Below are 20,953 nucleotides of genomic sequence, written 5' to 3' on the forward strand. Positions count from 1 at the left end.
AAGCCTAGTGTCTTGACTGCTGCTATATGTCAAAAAAAAAATGATGCTAAAGTGTATCACAGAGAAGGAACTAGCAGGCAAATTTCCCAAGGCTTGTGGCCAAATGAAAAACAATAAAGTTTTTATCTTGTGATACAAGACTGAATAAGAAATTGGGACCTATCTTTGTCACTATCATTTATTTTAGAATGAAGTCATCCTTAAATAAGTCCAGAATGGACAAACTGTACTGTAGGGCTGGCATGGAATCCCATGTTGAATTAATTATAGAAGCATCAAAATTATAGTAAGAGATAGAGGTGGCTGGTATAGCTATCCAACAGGAGAGAAAAACATTTGTAGGCAACATAGGGTCCTAACAATTAAACGTGTAATTTTGCTTAAGACAATGTCCACTGTGGTGATTTGTATCATACAAGCTTAATAGCAATAACAGCCAAACTTAACCATTTCCCACAACCCTCCCATTTACCTCTAATTTTCCTGGGATGAGAGGGGGGAAGTGAATTTAAGAAATGGCACTACTTATTTATTTTTATGATTCTTTTGTCTTTTTTTATTTAGAACTTTCTTGAAATGGAAAAAAGTAAGTAATATCAAAGGATGGTAAAAGAGAAACTAACCAAGGACTAACCAGAAATCTAAGAAACAATCTTCAACTTAAAAGGTCAGGAAAAGGATCATTGACTGAGTGATTAAATTCTAAGAATATTTGGTGGATTTGAGTCTTGCACTGATTCATTTGTGATGTATTTAGCCAGCTCATGCTATTTCTTTTTTTCTGCCCCCCCCAATCAAAGAAGAACAGGAGGAGCAAATAACACCAAATACCAACAACGCTATAATCAGTTAACAATTTCACTTACCACGTAATACAGTGAGCCTGGTAGATACACTTATTTCTCCAACACTATTGGAGGCAACACATTCATAGATTGCCTCATCCCGAGGAGTTCGTAAAGGTTGAATTCTGAGAACAGATCCGGATCCATCATCAAACTCTATTACCTATTGAAGGAAACAACAGCTGTCATAGGTGTTGTTACAAATGCCTACCTTTCAACTAATCCTGTATGTGCAAGGTGAACTATGTATTGTTCTAAGAGTATAAGTAATTTGAGCCTGAGACACCGTATGAAATGGCTAAGCATAAAATCTGGCATAATTCAGATTACAAGTAAGAAAATGGACAGCTAAAGCAAGCATAGAAAGCACCAGAGCTTTTACACTGACTTATGCAACAAAAAAATACATGGATGTGTGTAAATATCAAATCATTTTAATTTAGAAAAATGTATTTTATGCTTCTAACAATGATGGATATCTTTTTAATCTTGTGTTCTTGCCTAAGTGCTAAAGTGCATCCATTCAATAATTGGACAATATGGGAAGAATTAATACATATTATCACAGATAGCTTTTCTGGCATAAAATGTCTTCTACTGAGAAGTATAGATGGGAGGACCATTAAGAGAAGGTACATAAATCTAGTATTTTTTCAGTAAACAGGACAGCTTTCATAACATTAGAACTTGATGGCTTGTTAGTTTGTCTATAAATCATTCCAATATTTATTCTAGCTGTTAGTGTGCTTTGTATTTTTTTTGGGACATCATTCTTCCTGGAAAATGGAAGGTTATTTCAACAGGAGGAAAATTAATGTATTTACCAGGTAACCTTACTTTCTATCACTCTGTACTCTTATATTAGAGTCATAAAATCAGTTATATTAGATGTTACAAGTCAGGAGACAGTCAAACAACAAGAAAGTACCACAACAACAAAAAAACAGATGTTGCAATATAAGGATTAAGAGATCTTACATATTCTCCCCCCTCATTTTTTGTAATTATGCTTTGCCCTAAATGCTTTGTCAGAGATGCTGACCAGGTTATATTTCAATTGAAGAATGGCAGATTTGAATAACCCATGCAGAATCTAAAAAAGAAACAAATTTAAGAAAGTTTATGAATATATGAAGTACCCAAATTAACTCAATATAAAACGCACATGTATCAAGCATTGCAGGAAAAGCACAATATCTTTAGATAAGACAAGAATTCTGTCACTGGGGACCTTAAAGTCAGTGGTTAGCGAAATGGAATAGGAATGAGAACTGGACCTATAACTTTGCTGCTAAAGGCAATTCCCAGAAAATAAATCATTCACTCCTCATGAAGTTCAGTAGCTTTTCTGACATATAGAGATTTAGCAAATTGCCTAGAGCACTGAGAGATGTGAAGATGGGATCTGAACCTAGGTCTTCCTAGTTCTGGGGGAATTACCTGTCTATTATAGGTAAGGGAGATATATGAAGGATTATAATACAATAAAAATAGAATCAGTGTATAAGGAAGGGAAAATACAATATAATGGAGTGGTCATCACTCATGAAGAATTCATGGAAGAAGATAGACACATTAAACTGGGCTTTTAGGAATGGTAAAAGGCTCAAGAGGTAAAGTTGGACATAGGGACCAATATGAATAAAGTCATGAAACATGAAGGCAAAGAGTATGGAGGGAGTGGATATAAGATGGTCAATAGTTCAAAATCAATAATGCAAGCTCAAAGTAGGAAGGAACCTCAGGGAACACATAGTCCAACCTTTACCTAAAGAAGAGTCCCATTTAACACATAACCCAAGTAATTACAGTGGTACATATAATCATTTATTAGTGGAACAATGGATGACATAATGAGGAGACATCCAAGCTGTGTCTGAAGCCCTACAGAGTAGAAAAATTCATTTCCTACTAAAGTATCCCAGTCCACCTTGGAATATGTACTGAGTCTGCAGAGGAAAACAGATTAGCTACTTTTTTGTGAATAAGTAGTTAATTCAGAAAGGAGACAAAGGTTTATTTGAGAGGTAGGGGAGCAAAGCATCTCTAAAGTTTATAGAAAAGAGATTTATTTTTGTTGTTGTTGCTGTTATCTCAGCTTCCCTAGTGAGAGAGATAACTAGGATCAAATGTTACAAAAGATCAAGATAGAAATAGGTTCAAAGATGATATTAATTAGGAGGTCATTGATAATCTCTGAGCTATCATTTTCAGGGACTGTGCAGAAGGTTTCTTTCAAAGAATGTGTGGAAAGAAGTGTTATAGTTACAAATTTTTTTAAAGATGTTATGATAACTGGATGGAACAGAAGGACCAAAAGAATTATTATTTTTTCTTTTCCTAAATCATTGGAGAAATCTGAAAATGTAGATTGAGGGAGAAAATCAGAAAAGAGAAAGAGGCTAGATACATGAGAGGGAGAAGTGCTGGAATAAATTTCTGGATAAAATAGGAGTTAGTGATGAACTCAAAAGTATAGGCAGAGGGATTAGTGTTAGCAAGGATCATGTCTTCCTCTGAGATAAGGAAAGGGAAAAACATGAGTGAAGATATCAAGAAATTTTGAGATGTGGTATCATTTCAATTTTCTCAGGGAAGAAGAGGTTACTTATAAGTATAGGGAGTAAAGTTATGATTAAGGGTTTGAGAAGAAAAGAAAAGTTTTGGAACAGCTGTTGTGAGGAATAAGAAAGAATCTGTAAGAGTAGAACAAATAGATCCTGAGCAGCAATGAGCAGTTGATTTTATTCATGAACAAGAAATTTATAGTGATTGAAATCAGTTCAATTTCTTGACTTTCTCCAGCTATAATAACTATGCATTGTTCTCAAATGATTTGTCAAAGAAGACTCCAGTGTTATTTTTCATACAAGCCCACTTCACCCCTCTTCCTTATTCATCTTCTGGAAGATATCCAGAGGTTCATAGTTTCTTCAAATGCCTCAATTTGCTTCTAACATTAATTAAGTACTACATTTAGTGTGATTCCATTGTACCCTTTAGGGTGGAAAGGAATATCTCAGTACATGGGTTCATTTTTATATAAAACAGAACCAGTCTGAATCTCACAAGGAAATGAATACAAAGTTTGTCAGATGTCCCAAGATAATTAAAACTGCTCCAAAGGAATCTATTGCTTTGAATGCTTAAGGCTTGTAATAAGGCATTTAATTTTTATCAATTTACTTGAACAGATAAAAACTTCTAAAATTCATGTCTTTCTTTTTGAACTTTGACCTTTCTGCTACCAAACAGTGTGATAAAATTCAATATGGAATTTTTTGGGGGGAAAAACCACCACATTCTATACATGTATTCATTTTTATCATTCTTCTTGCATATGTTTTATGTTATAGATCAAGGATGGTTTTAAAAATTAACTTACTCTCTGTGTCCCTCTATGTACAGAGGGAAAGTTACTCTTTGAAAGTGTTAGTAAAAGATTTTTCCATACTGCTATCAATTTTTCTTATATGAGTTCCAAGAATAAAACACGTTCATTTTCAAGGTTTGTGACAGATTATACTTCAAAATAAATACATACATGAACACATGTATATATAAATATAAATATATGAATGTAAAATTCAGTTCTTTATGCTGCAATGATAATATACCCATACCCATAGCATATACACAAGAAACACAGTATCTGTTCTGTTTCTTCAGATGAAGTAGAAAATATTTTTAAATAATTTTAAAAGAACTTTTATTTCATTAGAAACATAGCCATATAAGGAATTTGGGAAATTCTTCCAGTATATTTTAATATTCATTATTTTAACCCCAGAGGAGAGATTTCCATTTTCCTTTATGTAAGGAGTAAGCAAACTACTAGTATCTACATTAGAACTATGTAGCTCTTTGTAGAACTAGGAAGGAATAATTAATTTGAAATGTGGCAGCTACAGACCTATTTTTAAACCAGAAACTTCTCCTAGTATGGAAATTCTTCAATTAGGATTGTCACAAGAATACTCTTCTTTGGTGGCAAAAAGAGTCTATTAAGATTACCTCAATAATTCAAAGAATCTGTGCTCTTACATGAATATTTCCTCAAATACCTTCTTGGCTGGGTGACTCGTCTCTGGCTTTCCCAAAATCCTCCAAAGGGGAAAGTGGAGTCAGGAAGTAGTCATACAATTTGCTCAAGACCTTCTTCCAGGTTTTTATGCATTGCCTCAATACCAACAGAGCAAATGGACTATGGAACCATTATGTCTTGTTCTCACTACTACATAGCCAGCCCACCTCCTTTTGCTATCATTTAAATTTAATGAAATTTGTTACATTTCTAGTATAATTCTTCACCAATCTCAACCTATTTACAACTAAAATGTGCTTCTTCAAGATCCTCTGAGAGATTGACAATTTTAGTTAATTTCTTTAGATGCTGTTTTTCTATGAAATAACATATAGCATCACCAAAAAATATTGATGTTACAAAGATGAATTTCTGATTTAAGAAAAATCTTGAAGTCATTAAAAAGACCTATAATTTCCTGAAGTCAATCCAGATTATTGTTCATGTTCAGTTTCTTTCCCCATTTCCCTTTGCCATACTAGATCTATGAACTGTTGATCCTTTTTGTGATCCTAAGTAGATTCATCTACTTAGTTTTCCTATGGATAGTTAGACTACAAGTTTATGGAACTCATTTGGGAGGCTCTATAATGCTGTGGACCTTAATGGAAAAAGCACAATGTAGTTAATCAGCAAATGGGAATCTGGAAAACTATACAATTTTCAGAGTATCTCTCTTCTATCTGCACAACTTCCATAACCTGATCCTCTGATGAATACATAAAATACATAAAACAGGGAACTGTTTTATGCCTCACTTGATACAAGTAATCAGAGAGATAGTGAACAAAGTCATCTCTATTATTATTGCTTTCAAGGAATCTTATGTAGTTCTGATATCTAGTAGCCTGTAAGGTCCTTGAGGGCAAAGATGGTCTCATTTCTGCATTTGTATTCCAAGTGTCTGCCATAGTATGGCACTTAAATAAGCATTCAATAAATGTCTGTTAGTTCACTGAAATATGCATATGTTTGACTTGAGAGCCTTTAAAGAAATGTTTTGCTCTATTAAATCAATTTTTTAAAAAATAATAAAATAATATAAATTGTGGGATTTTGTATTTTCTATGTGTTTCAGTAATTTATGTATCTGTAAAAGTATTATACTGTAGATTGTTATTTGCAAAAACTTCATTCTTCCCTTGTCTTACTTTCACTAAAGATCTCTCACTGAGCATGTAGGTAGATTAAGTTCTTATAAATTTTGTATAGTGAAAAAGAAGGCTGATGTGGATTAGTAGCTATTAATACTTTCATTTGAATTTTTCTTTTGATAATAAAATATTCTACCTGAGTTTTTCCAAGTATTAGGCATGTTCACCTCCTTCATTTATGTTTGTATTTATGTATACACACACATATATGTGTATAATAAAATTTTTCCTTCTGTAAACTTGAATTGACAGGATTTTGAAAAAAGATCTTTCACTAAAAATGAGTCATCAAAGCTAACCTGGAAAGTGGGTAGAACAGGCCACAAAAGAGCACTCACTGAACCGCCATTTTAGATTTCTTAGTGAGTAGAATACTAGAATCATTAATCATACCAGAAACTGGACAATATTAAAACTGATGAAACTTAAGATGTTATCACCTTCATTTTATAGAGAAGGAAACTGGAACCCACAAAAAAGCTTTAAATGACTTGTTCAGTCATAATGTCTTCCAATTATGCACAGGATGTAGTCTCAGTCTGATGTGGCCCATGGAAAGAAACATATATACCACTGACAAGATCTATGTGCCACTGAAGCCAGATTCCTACCAGAAGGGGAGACAGCCCAAATGATAATTTATAATAAAAAAATTAATAAAATTTAATCTAAAAGTAAGAATGATCCTTTAAAACAGAAAATGAATTTAATTCAGACAATTTCTAATGAGGATATATGGAACTAAGTAAGTCAATACTTTTTATTTATTGAAGGTCTACTGTATAAAGAATCCTTATCTTAGTCCTAAATGAAATAAAACATATGGCTTCAAGGAGTGTGCAATTTAATAGGGCAATGCAACATAAATAAACAATATATGTGAGGAATGTATTAGAGAAGCCCAAATTAAAATGCTTTATGAGATCCTAGAAGGTATCAGGGAAACCTTCATGGAGGAGTTAGATTAATTTGATTAAAGAGGAAGGCTAAGAATTCAATGGGTGAAGGAGGCAAGAGGAACCTTTAAGGCAGAGAGGAAATAGTAAGCAAAGATAGAGAGGTACAGTAAAAATGTATTAAATTTTATATTAAATGTATTTTATATATATATATATATATATATATATATATATACATGCACACAGTTGACAAAGAATTTTAGCTTATTTTAAATATAAAATATTTGGAGGGAAGTTATAAGAGATAAAGCTGTGAATTATGTATAAGGCCTTCTAAGAAAAAAAATTCATACAAATAATGACTGTAAAGGAGAATACTCTCAAATTCATGAGGTTTTTTTTTTTACCAGAGACAGAGAGAGAGTAGTATCTCCTCCACAGAAGGTACCTAACACCAGAAGGCAACAAATATTTAAAATGAACTGAAGATACTAGCAGCTTTGCCAAAACTTCAAGCTTGATTCCAGTCACCTTAGAGAAACTGTGGGTGTTATGATTCTGAAGGGAAAAATATAAAAAACCAAAAGAATGAATGAGATCTTAAATAATGAGACTGAAAAAAAACAAAGGCATGGCTAGAAGTTTTATTTGAAAGTCTACAAGTTTTTAAGATTTTTCCCTACTGTATATTAATTATATTATATTATATTATATTATATTATATTATATTATATTATATTATATTATATTATTTACATGTTTCACTGTAATGATCATGAAAATATCTTTTAGTACACCTAAAAAGTTGCATGTTTATTTCAAAGAAAGTAGGGTAGGGAAAAAAGTTAGAAAACTTTGATCCATAGAAAAATAAGAAACAAAGGAAAAGGGAGAGGTAGTGGTGATGATTTCTCAAGGAAAGTTGGAAAGTTAGCATGAGACATTGTGTACTACATTTTCTTTCTTGACTGTGGATTAAAATGTTTTAATTAATAGAACTACCTTAATTAGTCTGTTGATTGGCAATATTCTAAATTCCTATCAGAGTATTACCATTCTTAGCCTTAGTATTCCCACACACAGGACAAACAATTAAAGGCAATTTCCCCATAGGTCAATTGGTCTTTGGTAATTCTGGCTTGCTTCACTTGGAGGAAATGAACAAGCAGAAACCAAATCCAATTTTTAAAAGACCTTTTTTTTCTTTCCTTTTCCCAGAGGAACAGAACAATGGACCTAATACCTCAAATCTCTGGTTGCTGACTTTTTTTCCCTTTTTGTTCCAGACGATTTTTGGTCTTGGGTCTCCTGTTGCTTGGCAAATGAAAGAAGCGACTCCTCCAGAGACCCCTGTCTGGTCAACGGGAGTTCGAGTAAATCTTGGAGGTGCTGAAAAAAATGTAAAAAATACCATGAGATGGAAGTGATACACAGTCATTTCAAATACTCTCACCAATCCTTAAAAAAAAAATCAACCCAAACCTCAAAGGACAAAGTACCAAGACTACAAAACTGGGAAGCAGTAAGTTGCCTCTGAGGGTAGTTTACAAAGAGTAAGGGGGTAAATTTCAGGTCAAGATATCTGTTAGTGCTTTTATTGCTGAAATCTGTATTAAGGTAGTGATCCAATAACATCCGAATAGCAACATCACACATTAATTTTTATCACCATTATAAAAAAATCCAATTTGTCCTCTGTACCAAAATGAGCTCATCAATCAAAGTGAATAAAATTCTAGTTCCTTGCTTTGATGCTGCTATCAGGGTATGGCCAGAAAGCAGTCTTTCTATTTCTGAGCTATTAAAATTAGTGACATTTTAGATAAATCCAAGAAAATTTTAAGGAGGCAAGAAATTACAGTGCCAAATTAGGAAGTCTGACCAGAAACAGAAATAAGATGTCTGTGGTAGAAAAGTCCTTTTGTCCAAATATGGCAAAATGCCTTACCTGAAATATAATCACCAACTTGAACTAAAGGAGAAAAGGTCAATAACCCTAAAGTTCACAGATGAAAGCTATTGTATTTTGGTTTGTTTGTCTAGTTGCCTTTAAGGATGATGAGAATAGAAGGGAAAAGATATAAGAATACTAAAAAAAAAGGATTACAAGAGATAAAATTGAATTTTTTATTTGAAAATACTCTTGCCTTCTAAGATCTGCTATCATTCTTTCTACTTTTTTTTTAAAAAGCAAAAAACATAATTGTCATTGCTTTCATTTTCTCCAGCTGATTGGCTTTTTGTCCCCTTTTCTTCCATCATCTTTGTTACCACCTTATTTTAAAAGAAACATTTCTAAGCAAATATCTTTGTTATGTGGTCAAAGTCACAACAATAATTGATTAGATTAGATTAGAAAGATTAGAATTGGAAAGAATGATTAATAATTCCATGATCCCAAAATAAGGTGCCAATTTACTTGTAATAAAACTATTCTAGGGGCAGCTAGGTGGCATAGTGGATAAAGCACTGGCCCTGGAGTCAGGAGTACCTGGGTTCAAATCCGGTCTCAGACACTTAATAATGACCTAGCTGTATGGCCTTGGGAAAGCCACTTAACCCCATTTGCCTTGCAAAAACAAAAAAAATTTAAAAAAAACTATTCTAAAGATGGTTTGATAATCATCCCAGGTGATTTTTGCTCATAAGCTTCCTAACTATCATCCCTGTTTTACAGGGATCATAAACAAGTTCATCAATTTGAGAACGTAGAAGAAGCATCTACCATTAAAACAATAAAACAAACACAGAATGCTATATTTGGATAGCTTCTCAAAGGTCATTCAGCCCCACATATCTAAAAGTAAAAGTTAGATCCACCAAAAATATGACAGGTGTTAATTTATCCCTTGCTTAAATCATGTTGGGGAAGAGGAATCTGTCTACCAAAGCAGCCACTCTATTTTCAGATAGCTCTGTTGAAAATTTTTTCTCTTATTATTATTGATTCTAAAATTGACTTTTGGTCCCAAGTAAATATAATTTGTTTATGTTATGGACCTTCAAATAGATGAAAAGAGCAATCATTTTTCCCCTACTTCTCTAGGTTTAAAATCAAATTCATTTTCTGTATACTTTAATACCCTCAGTTTAGAATAAATTTGAGTAAGTTCACCTTTGACTTCATTCCTTTTGGGATACATTTTGCAATATCTTTAATAACACATTGTGCCAAGAACTGAACATAACATTCTAGATATGGACTAACTTGAACACCTGATTTTATTCAGCATATTTTGTCTCTATAAATGCAAATAACCAATAATTGTTTTGGATGATGTCTTTTGGTTGATGCATACTGAGTGCATGTAAAGTTGATTTTTTTCAGCCTAACTGAAGATCATTACATTGATCTCTATTAAATTTTGTCTTGCTACCCCCAATCAATTATTTTAACACACAAAGACCTTTGAGGACATTAAATCTTTTTTTTTCTAGGTTTTTGCAAGGCAAATGGGATTAAGTGGCTTGCCCAAGGCCACACAGCTAGGTAATTATTAAGTGTCTGAGACCGGATTTGAACCCAGGTACTCCTCACTCCAAAGCCGGTGCTTTATTCACTACGCCACCTAGCTGCCCCGACATTGAATCTTTAAAACAACTCATTAGCCATCCTTCCCAGCTTCGTGTTATTTGCAAAACTGATTTGTAAAACTTTGAATAAGTCAAAGATGTCAAAATTGACCAGAACACAAGAAGAGAGTCTTGCATATGTGACTAGAACCTCTTTTCTAGTTGACATCAATTTTTTAATTAATATGGGTGTTTAACTAGCTCAGAATCCACTTATTTATGCTATCATTTAGTTCTATCTTGTTCACAAGGATACAGTTAGATAATTCATTAAGTGCCTAGCTAAAATTCAGGTATGCTAATGTTAAAAAAACAAAAAAACAAAACAAACCAGAAAACTATTTGTTTGCTTTAGTAGTACAGGAATCTTATGGGGAAAAAGTTACTCTGATATGACATATTAATAAATCCAGGTTGCTTATTATCAATTCTTCCCATATGGAGAATTCTCAAATTATCCCTGTAATGCTATTTAGACAATTCAGTGATGCAATGAATAGAGTATTGAACTTGGAGTCATGGAAGATCTGAGTTCAGATTCACCTTTAGATACTTAGTAGCTAAGTGGTTCTTAAGCAAGTACTTAAAATTTTTGTCTGAGGTTCCTCACTATAAAATAGGGATACTAAAACCCAACTATCTCATAGCATTGTTATAAGGATTGAATTAGAAAAATCAATGCCTTATAAACTTTATAATGCTATATTCTATAATCATCAACATTATTATTATTATTGTTAAATTTGGCTAGAAATTAATATCATTTTACTAAAATATACAATTGAAAAAATAGCATTTACTATAACTGATTTTTTCCATTTACTTCAAACCCCCAATTATATATATATATATACATATATATATGTATATATATGTATATATATATATATATATATATATGAGGCCACTGAGACCTACTGTTGCCCTTTCATTAACACTTTGCTTATGTCTATCTTCTTTTACCCAAGAAACTGTGTGATGTCATAGAAAGAGTTTTGGAAACTGGGGTTTTCTCTTGTCTTTAGGTCATATTGGACAATTCAGTGGAGACTTCCTTATAACCAAGTAGAAGGAGATTGGATAAGATCATCTCAATTGTTTATTCCAAATGTAAAATTCAATGATTTTTTGTTTTGCTTCCATTTCAAGACACCATCTTTTCCAGGTAGTTACCAGATGAGATGTGTTGACTTTCCAATTATCAACATGAATTAATTAAAATTCTGTCCTGGTGAAAAGAGAGAAAGCTCAGAGTCCAAGTCAGGAAAGAAGTATAGGAAAGGAAAGTGACCTTCAATCACCTTTCTTTTCCAGACCAATTCAAATGCCTTCCTAGATAACAATGTTTCTCTTATGAGATTTCTACATAGTACTGCAACCCAAGGGATAAAAGGCAAAGAGAGGAAGGAACATGCATAAGAAACTTTGCATATAGATGCCCATTTCCTAAAACTTTGGCAAAATAGTGTCCTATAATATTTCTCCATCCTTCATTCTACTTTTTCAAATCCTGAAAATCCATTATTAACATTCATTTGTTAATGCTCCAAATCTAAAGTATAATCATTACAATTCTTAGAGATTCCTTTTCAAAAAACAAAATGCATATATATATATATACATACATATATATATATATATATATATATATATCATCTATACAAAACTTAATTTCTTGCAATCACTGTTTTTGCCATACTTAGATACCTTTCTCTGCTTTCTTCTCTTGTATTCCGCAGTTCCATGGAAGTTCTGTAGATGATGTGGTCAGTGTTTATGGACAAACTATTCTAATTTTTAATCTCTTTTCAAGAGATGAATTCTTCCACTAAACTTTCTCAAAAGGGTAAAATTATAAGAAGCTAGGCCATTAATGTACTTCTCCTTTTTCCTTTAAACCTACTGCTTTTTGTTCATTATTTTTTCCACTTTGCTTAACTGTTCTTTTGATAATAACCAATAAACCAGAAAAATCAGATTTTTCTCAGCCCTCAATTATTTTAATCTTTCTACAACAAGTGATACCATCATTTTCAAACCTTTTTTACTTCCTGAGCTTCCATGAAAAAAATATTGCTCATGGTCTTTTTTCCTATCATTATCATTCCCTCTTTTATGACATTTTTAATGGTTTCTCCTCTTAACTTTTCCTTCTAAATGTAGCTCTTCCCCAAAACTTGGTTCTTGAAACGTTTATATTCTCATGGTACACTCTCTAGCCTGGTGATTTCATTCATTCACACTGCTTCAAATAGCAGACTTACAAGATTTCCTCTCAAACCTAAATTTATAGACCTTACCTTTCACTAGAATTTTAGATCAGAATGATAGTTTTCCCCCTTATGGGTCTTTTATTGGTTAAAATTTTCCATCATACTTAAAAGGCAGATCAAAAAGGAGGGTAATGTTGCTGTTTGTCCTTTGATTTTGAAGAGGACCAATGTCATATCCCTGGAACATTAATATATTCAATTCAATGACTAGACAGAAAAATAAATGATCTGTAAGAATTTTGCTTATGTTAGTTGTTTTTCATGTCTTAAGCATAAAGGGAATTAGGAAATAACTTGTGGGGTACTGAAGACATCAAATTAATACCAAGGAAAGAAGGGCCCAAACCATCTACATGCTAAACATTTGATAAAGATAATAGCTAACATTTCTATTGTATTTAATTTTATGAATTGCTTTACTTTTATCATATGAGTTTCACAATAACCTTCATGAGATATATGCTAACATTATTCCCTTTTTACAGATGAGGAAAATAAGAAATACAGAAGTGAAGTGATTTACCAATGGTCACCTGGTTAATAAGATGAACTGAAGTTGTACTGACTTCAACCTCCATAATTACTGATTATTTACTATGCCATCTAACTGCCCAATTAACCATCCTGCAAACAAATTAAACTAAATATATAAAAAAGTAAAAAGGTTTGCTTACTCTCCCAACAGATTCACCTTCCTAATTTGCAAATTTCTTTTCTAATTCTATAATCTCTTACTGATCAAATGCAGAATTCTAGAAAGGTCAAATTATAATGCTCCCAAAGTTGGTTTTCTAAATAAGAAACTAGAAAGTCTCGAGTCTTCTCCTTAGTTTTCTCACTAGAACCACATCTTTCTACCTGTCAAAATATAATATTTGGAATTTATAAAAATAGATTTGGGAAATGTAAATATATATATTTTTAAAAAACCTCTTCTGTCACGTTCTGGTGGATTTTTGAAACTCCACTGATTTTTTGCTTATCATCTATGTCTTCTAACTCATTTAGAAATTCTTGAACTTAAGATAATTTGAATGAAACAACAAAGTGATAGCAGGGTTCATCAATTTAGAATTGGAAAGGACCTTAGAAGATATCTGTCTAGTTGAACCTCTTCATTTATGGATAAAGAAACTGAGGCTTAGAAAGGTTAAATTGCATAGCTAATAATAATTCAAGGTAGGTCATGAATCCAAGTCTTCTTGACTCTAAGTTCAGTATTCTATGAACTCTAGAAGCATACCCCCAAGAAAATAAAATTCCTTCCTTCCTCCCACCCACCAGAATAACATAACAATACAGGATCTCTTTTCTCTCTGGGAATGGGTTAAAAATTCTAGATTGGTTTGTTCTCAACCTTGACTGCATCATTTACACATTTATCATTTTAGGGAAAGACTGAAAAAAAATCAGAGAAAGGTAACTAAGGATAGAAAGAATTCAATTAAAGATTTTTTTTCAATCTCAGCTTTATAACAACAGGGAAAGAAAACGAAAGACCATCTATATTTTGAGTCTAAATGTTCTGTGAAACACTATGGAAGAGAGACATAAAGTATTGTGAAGACAGAAAAACGGACAAGAATCAGAGAAACAGTATGCACTAAGGTAATCTATTAAAGAATCAGACAATAATCTAAGGGCTAAATGATCAAAAATTTCATTTTGACCAAAATGGTGAAATGATCAGTAGAAGGTCTAGTAGGAGAGAAGAGATGCCACAAGGGGCATAAAATGAAAGAGTTTCAATTTCTTAGACCCCCAGGATCCCAAAAGATGCCCTTCTGTTATCACAGTACAGTTAACTGCCTTTGTTATCTGCCTGTAGCTGCCAACTCTTGGTTTTGCAAAATATATCTATTCTCAAGGCAGATCTGACAAGTAAGGAGTATGATCTTTTATTGAACTAATGCAGGGCACTGAAGAGGTCAAATTACTCTCAAGCCCTGAAAGTCTATTTTCTAAATGGAAAGTTGAAAGACTAAACATGCATATGAGTCAGGGAAGAAGTATGGCTGTAATTCCAGAACTCGTGGGTTACATGAAGCTGTCTGTTTTCAAGGACTCTGCATTCTCTGAATTCATCCAGTAAATAATCAGTGGATAATCATCCCAGAGCATGTTATGAGGAAAGGACTTCATAAATCTTAAAGCACTTCCAAAATGTGAGTATTAGCTATTTGGACAAGTTATCTGACCCACAGCTTCTGGAGAAAAAACATGTTGTCCAAAGACTTTTCATTAAAATGTCCCATGAGAAAGCCATGTCATTGGATGTTGACTTTTTTTTTGGGGGGGGGATGTCAAACTAGACCTCAGTTCTTAGGCTTTATAATAGTAAGTACAATTACTGGAATGCCATAGTTCTTACTAATGTTAGGGCAGAGTCGATTCAGGATCAGCAAACTATTTATAACCTTCTTTGACAAACTGCTGAGTTGAATTTTAAAAAATAAATAAATAAAACACCTAGACCATACACTTCATTAAACAGGCCTAGAGATCAATGTGTAAGGACTTTTAATTCCATAAATACCATTCAACCATGGAAAAGGGGGTGTGGCATATTACTAGGAACATTTTGAAGTACGATTTTTTCTTAAACAGCCTGGTCACTGGTGTGTCTTAAAATTAAATCTACCAAAGATCACACGATGCAAAGATGAAAAGAAAGAATGAGGGTTCCATTTGTCTAATGTAATTCTAATGAATAAGATGCATCTGTGGACATCAGGAAATGTGGAGCATGGGGAACAAAACTAACAGTCTGTAACTAATTGGCTTTGTTTCTTTTAGCTGATTAACATTTCTTTAAATAGTGCAATTTGTTTTTAAAGGGGATATTTATCATAAGAAAATACTTTAAATCCTCAAAGAGGAAGGTTTAATCATGGTACACACAGAGAGAGAAGGGAAAAGGAGAGAGAGAGAGGGAGAGGGAAAGGGAGGGAGACACAGAGAGAGACAGAGACAGACATAGCCAACATCTCCAATTCAACTAAGATTAACAAATGTTAATTATGTGTCTATTATGCATCCTCTTATTGACACTCTTATAGAAATTTTAATATTCATAAGAATATACAAAGTTATGAATTTATGAAAAGACTATGTGTCAAATATTCACTTAGAATTCACAGTGCTTTCTCATAGAGGAATTATTAGTGAACACTCATAGCAAATCACACACTTACAGAGAGATTTTCAGTTTATAAAGTGCTTTCCTCACAATCATTTGTGAAGTATGTAGGGTTATTAATATTTATTATAATTTTATAGATAAGTTTAAGATGAGGTTTACACAAGGTTACATAGCTTGTAAGTGTGATCAAGACTTTCAGTTCAGAATGTTCATTCCAAGACCAGGGTTCTTCCAATACAACTCTTGTGCAGTTAGCTCTTATTCGTGCATGTGGGTTACCTCTCCAAAGTCCCTTACAGGAGGGTCCTGAAATAAGCTTCACTAGGACAATTATCAATAATCTCCAAATTGGTCTCCACACAATTTCCCAACTTCAGTCTCTTTCCTTTCTAATTAATACCTAGCAACTCTTATCACATTTCAATATTTCAATGGGTGGAATGGTGTTGACTGAGACTCACATCTCCTCAAGCCCCCTAATTCCTGTAGATGGCCTCCTGTAAATTCTCTCCATGGTGTCAACCCAACCCTCTACAATCCTTGGTGACAATTCTTCAGTTTATACAGACTGCCTATCTGTTATCTTAATGGTCATCAATCTATTTGAAAAGACTCTAGATTTAAACTACTAGAATGCTATACTAGTCAAACCCTGCACATAGTTGCAATATTTTAAATGAGATAATACCATTAGAAATGTTAATTCTCCCATTCACTAAATTATTCATAGCCTGATAAGGTAAATCCTATAAAGGACCTCATCCATCTTACTACATACACAATGTAATTGGACTACATGAGGACTAAAGTAAAGCAAAGATGATACATATTGCAATATATTACTCAGCTATAGTTGGGATGCTAAAGAATGAATTGCAATCAAGCAAAAATTTTGCCTCATCCCAGGGCCTGAAGCAAGATTAAGAAATAAAATGAAATGATTTCTAATTATTTGATGAAAATCTTAGGCAGATAACTGGACCCTTCTATTCCTCAATTTCCTTATCTATAGAACAAAGAATTAGACTGGATGGTTTCTGAGGATCCCTTTTGCAAGATGCTTTTCCTTATGGAGGAGTTAGGTGGCACAGTGTATAGAGCACCAGCCCTGGAGTTAGGAGGACCTGAGTTCAAATTGAACCTCAAACATTTGATAATTACCTAGTTGTGTGACCTTGGGCAAATCACTTAACCTCATTGTCTTGCAAAAACCAAAAAAAAAAAAACCCAAACCCCAAAAAAGATGCTTTTCCTTCTTCCCCCCAACTCTTAATACCTTTTTAGTGCCTTTCCTCTGAGATTATTTTTTTATTTATAATGTATATATCTTGTATACACATATTTATGAAGTTCCCTAAATGGAATATGAGCCTAGGGGCAAGGAACACATTAGTTTTTCTCTTTATGTCCAATGTGTAGCACATTATCTAGGATATAGCAAATTTAAAAATGTTTGTTGATTTGATCTGATTCCATGCTATGACTAATCAATATAAAAGCAAAAAAGACCCATCATCAAATAGCACTCTCAGGTATGAAATATTGAAATATGAAATATCACCTCTTTGAACTTGGGCTAGTCTTTGGACAACATAAACACATTCTATAAATATACTTATACAAGAAACCTGGGCACACTAAAACTTCCTCTCCTCTGGCACACCCCTGAAAATCCAGGGTTACCTTCACATCCTGGTGAAGCACAAGTTGAGGATTGACCTAAAGGAGTGGTACATCATCATCTAACAATCCACTAGACTATAACATTTTCCTGAACTGTTGGAGGAATCACCACCTGACTGAGTCTAAAGATAGTCACAAATTCTATAAATTTACAGATATGAAATTTCAGCAAGGGAACATAAATGGCCCAAATTCATTCTTAGATACAATCTATGAATTTGTTCTTTCCATTCCTTGTGGCAGACTTATGCATTCTTAATGAAAATATGTAACTAGAAGTGCTATTTAGTCATTCACTCTACAGTTTTTACTTCAAGCCCTGGGGTTTTCTTGCTAGCTATTTATACATTCAAAATACACAGACTATGCATCAGTTTACATTCAATAGAGTGATGAAGGTCCTTATGCAGAAAGAGATGAATAGCCACGTATTACATACAATTTCCCACTCTCATAGAGTGGAGATGCAGCCAAATGACATAAGATTTATTGGCTATTTTATATTTCCTCTAAATGGTAATATACTCAAAAGGCTATTAAACACAGCCACAGTATTTGGAAAAAAGCTGTCTTACAGATCTCTCAACATCCTTTTGGTAGATCTGGCTTTCAAAGCTGATTCATTTACATCCTTTGCTGCTAATTTACTCATTAATCATAATTTATCACATCAGTTACACTGATCATCATTATAAGTAATCATTTCTCCTTAATTCTAACCTGTGCTTACCATGTACCTGCAAATTGGATCACACAGAAAAGTTAATTGGTTTCTTATTTCAAAAATGATGAGAGAATAAGTTTAATCGGGGAGGATAGTAAGGGAGCAATAAAGAAACACCTTTCCAAAGTGACTTTTAAAATACCAATATTTTTTATAACAACACAAAATATTAGCAATGGTGAACAGTGTGGGTATTCTTGAGACATTATGGGCTGGTAGAAAATAATTTCCAGATAGAATAACCTAATATTTATGAGATTGAAGAAATATTATTTCTTTTCCTCCCTGTATTGTAACTTGAATTACAACATTTATACAGGAGTTATCAGAATTTGGAAAAGACAGTAAAATTGACCAGTTTTTTTCAGAAATTTCATATTACATATACATATATATTACATACATATACATATCCTGTATAAGTATATATGTATATTTATAATAGGATCATAGTAATGGATCAATAGATGGAAGTAGCCTTAAAAGTCCAAAACTGCCTACCCCATATTATAGATAGACTGAGAGTCAGAGAAGATACAGGTTTTTCCCCCAAGGGCACAGAAACTATATGAGACAAAAGAAGGATCCAAACTCATATCTCCTGATTCCAAATCCAGAAATCTTTTCAGTGAACCACATATCCTGTATTTGTAATTAGGGTTATAAAACCCTTATAAGAGAAGTAGTTAAATAACTTATTTATAAAGATAACAAAAATGTGTGTGTGTGTGTGTGTTCACCAGATCATAACATAGTCAAATATTTTGCTGTTAGATAGAACATATGGTGGGGTTTATCATATGTAAATTATTTTAGATAAAAAGAAAAATATGGATTATTCAGATTAATGAAAATGTTTCTATAGAATGGATGTTGTGCCAACCAACTTGGCATGAAACATGCAGGCAGAAACTGAGTAGTGCCTTCGGGATATACCATCCATATGACAGTAAGGAATAATTTCAACTGGACAACACTTTGAGAAATGTTCATATGAATCAATTTAAACAGCACCTACTATTAAGCACCTACTAGATACAAGGCACCAAGGATACAGAAAATAGCATGAAACAACAGCTTCTGCCCTCAAGATTCTTCCACAAAACTTAAAGAATACAATATCCACCTTACTTTTGAGGTTCTTCTGGGCTCTAGTACCATTTCTTTTAAGAGGTCTTTCTCGATTCAACCAATGTTATCCTCTCCTTATCCACAAGCACATTATTTTGCATTTATTTTGTCTTTATATTGGACCATGTACTTATCTGTGAATATGATGTAAGCTTCTATGGGGCAGGATTTTTTTTTAAGTTTCTTACCTTCTGGACTTGGAATTGTGCCTGATACAAATAAGATAATTAATTAATCTTCAATTAACTAAATGAAGTACATTATAATTTGGGAAGGAGGAAGGATGGAACAATATAAGGACACTAGGAAAGGAGATGGTCTATGAGACAAGCAAAAGGAGAGTGCTGAGATTGTAGTAAGGAAAATCTGAGTTCAAATTTAGTCTCACTGTATGTCTGGGTGACCATGGAACTTCTGAGTGCTTCCATTTTCTCAACTGTAAAGTGGGGATCATAACTGAACCTACCTGTGAGGGCTTTTGTGAAGATCAAAAAGGAAATATTATTTATAAAGTAAATAGTGCAATGTCTGACTCATTAATCTCTTTCCTTTTCTTTTCCCTAAGCACTAAGAAAAATAGAAGTACTGAGAGATGGGAATGGATTCCAGGGTTGAAGAACAACCTATTTAGGAATTCTAGAGCAAAATTACACTGTTCAAACATATCCAATATATATAATTCTCTTTTTTCAAGGTCAGTTTTGCTACTTTTTGTTATTTTATAGTTCAGTTTAGGAGTCATTAAGACTAGAGAACTGGAATTTAAGAAAACTTCAAAGGATCAAGCTTCATTAGATGACAGCACATGTTTTCTTTTTATCTGTAAGGCAAAGAAAATAAGAAAAGTAGGGGAAATAATTTGAAATAATTTTTATTTCAATGTAAAATTATAATGTCATTTGTGAAATTGACCCACCTACTCTCCACTTTGCATCAGCAGCTTTGCTTGGTTTGGCTCCTATAGCATGAGGCCTCATTCAGGAAAAGCAGATTACCTGAAATTCTCATCATCATGTCGAGTAACAGATTTTATGCTCAACATGTTTTTAATTCCCATTCATTTGCAGGGTTGGAGGGTAACTCCCTCACAAAGTCTTCCTTTAGAGGAAGGCTGGAATCTGAACTTTCCAGGTAACTCCATTTTTTATTTTGGCTCCAAAGAATATCAGGCTATTGTGCCAGGTAATCCTTGGTCACCTCTCCTATAACCACTTTTCAACTTCTTTTTAATATATTATCTTCTCCCATTAGACTGTAAACACCTTGAAGATAAGGACTGTCTCCTGCTTATTTGCATTCCAGTGTTTAGCATAATGTATGTCACATAGTGTAAGTTTAATAAATATTTATTGAATTAAATGATTGGGCTTTCTAATGTTATTGAATAAACACGTAGCTATGAGTTTCATTTTTGAATCTATAAAAGCAGAAAACATCAGCTGTTT

At 33.1% G+C, this 20,953-nt stretch overlaps 1 protein-coding gene across 4 annotated transcripts in view; it reads right to left on the bottom strand.

The window, feature by feature from the left end:
* PTPRD (protein tyrosine phosphatase receptor type D) overlaps positions 1–20,953 on the bottom strand; it is a 604,004-nt gene that overhangs the window by 353,895 nt on the left and 229,156 nt on the right. For all 4 annotated transcript variants that reach the window (XM_074197507.1, XM_074197506.1, XM_074197505.1 and 1 more), the window contains exons 3-4: positions 8,226–8,371; positions 867–1,008 (exon numbers count right to left, since the gene is read on the bottom strand). In XM_074197507.1, coding sequence (XP_074053608.1) covers positions 867–1,008; positions 8,226–8,371 — 288 coding nt within the window. The remainder of the gene's footprint in view (positions 1–866; positions 1,009–8,225; positions 8,372–20,953) is intronic.

This window comes from Macrotis lagotis, chromosome 8 (assembly GCF_037893015.1).
Source record: "Macrotis lagotis isolate mMagLag1 chromosome 8, bilby.v1.9.chrom.fasta, whole genome shotgun sequence".
Taxonomy (NCBI): Eukaryota; Metazoa; Chordata; class Mammalia; order Peramelemorphia; family Peramelidae; genus Macrotis; species Macrotis lagotis.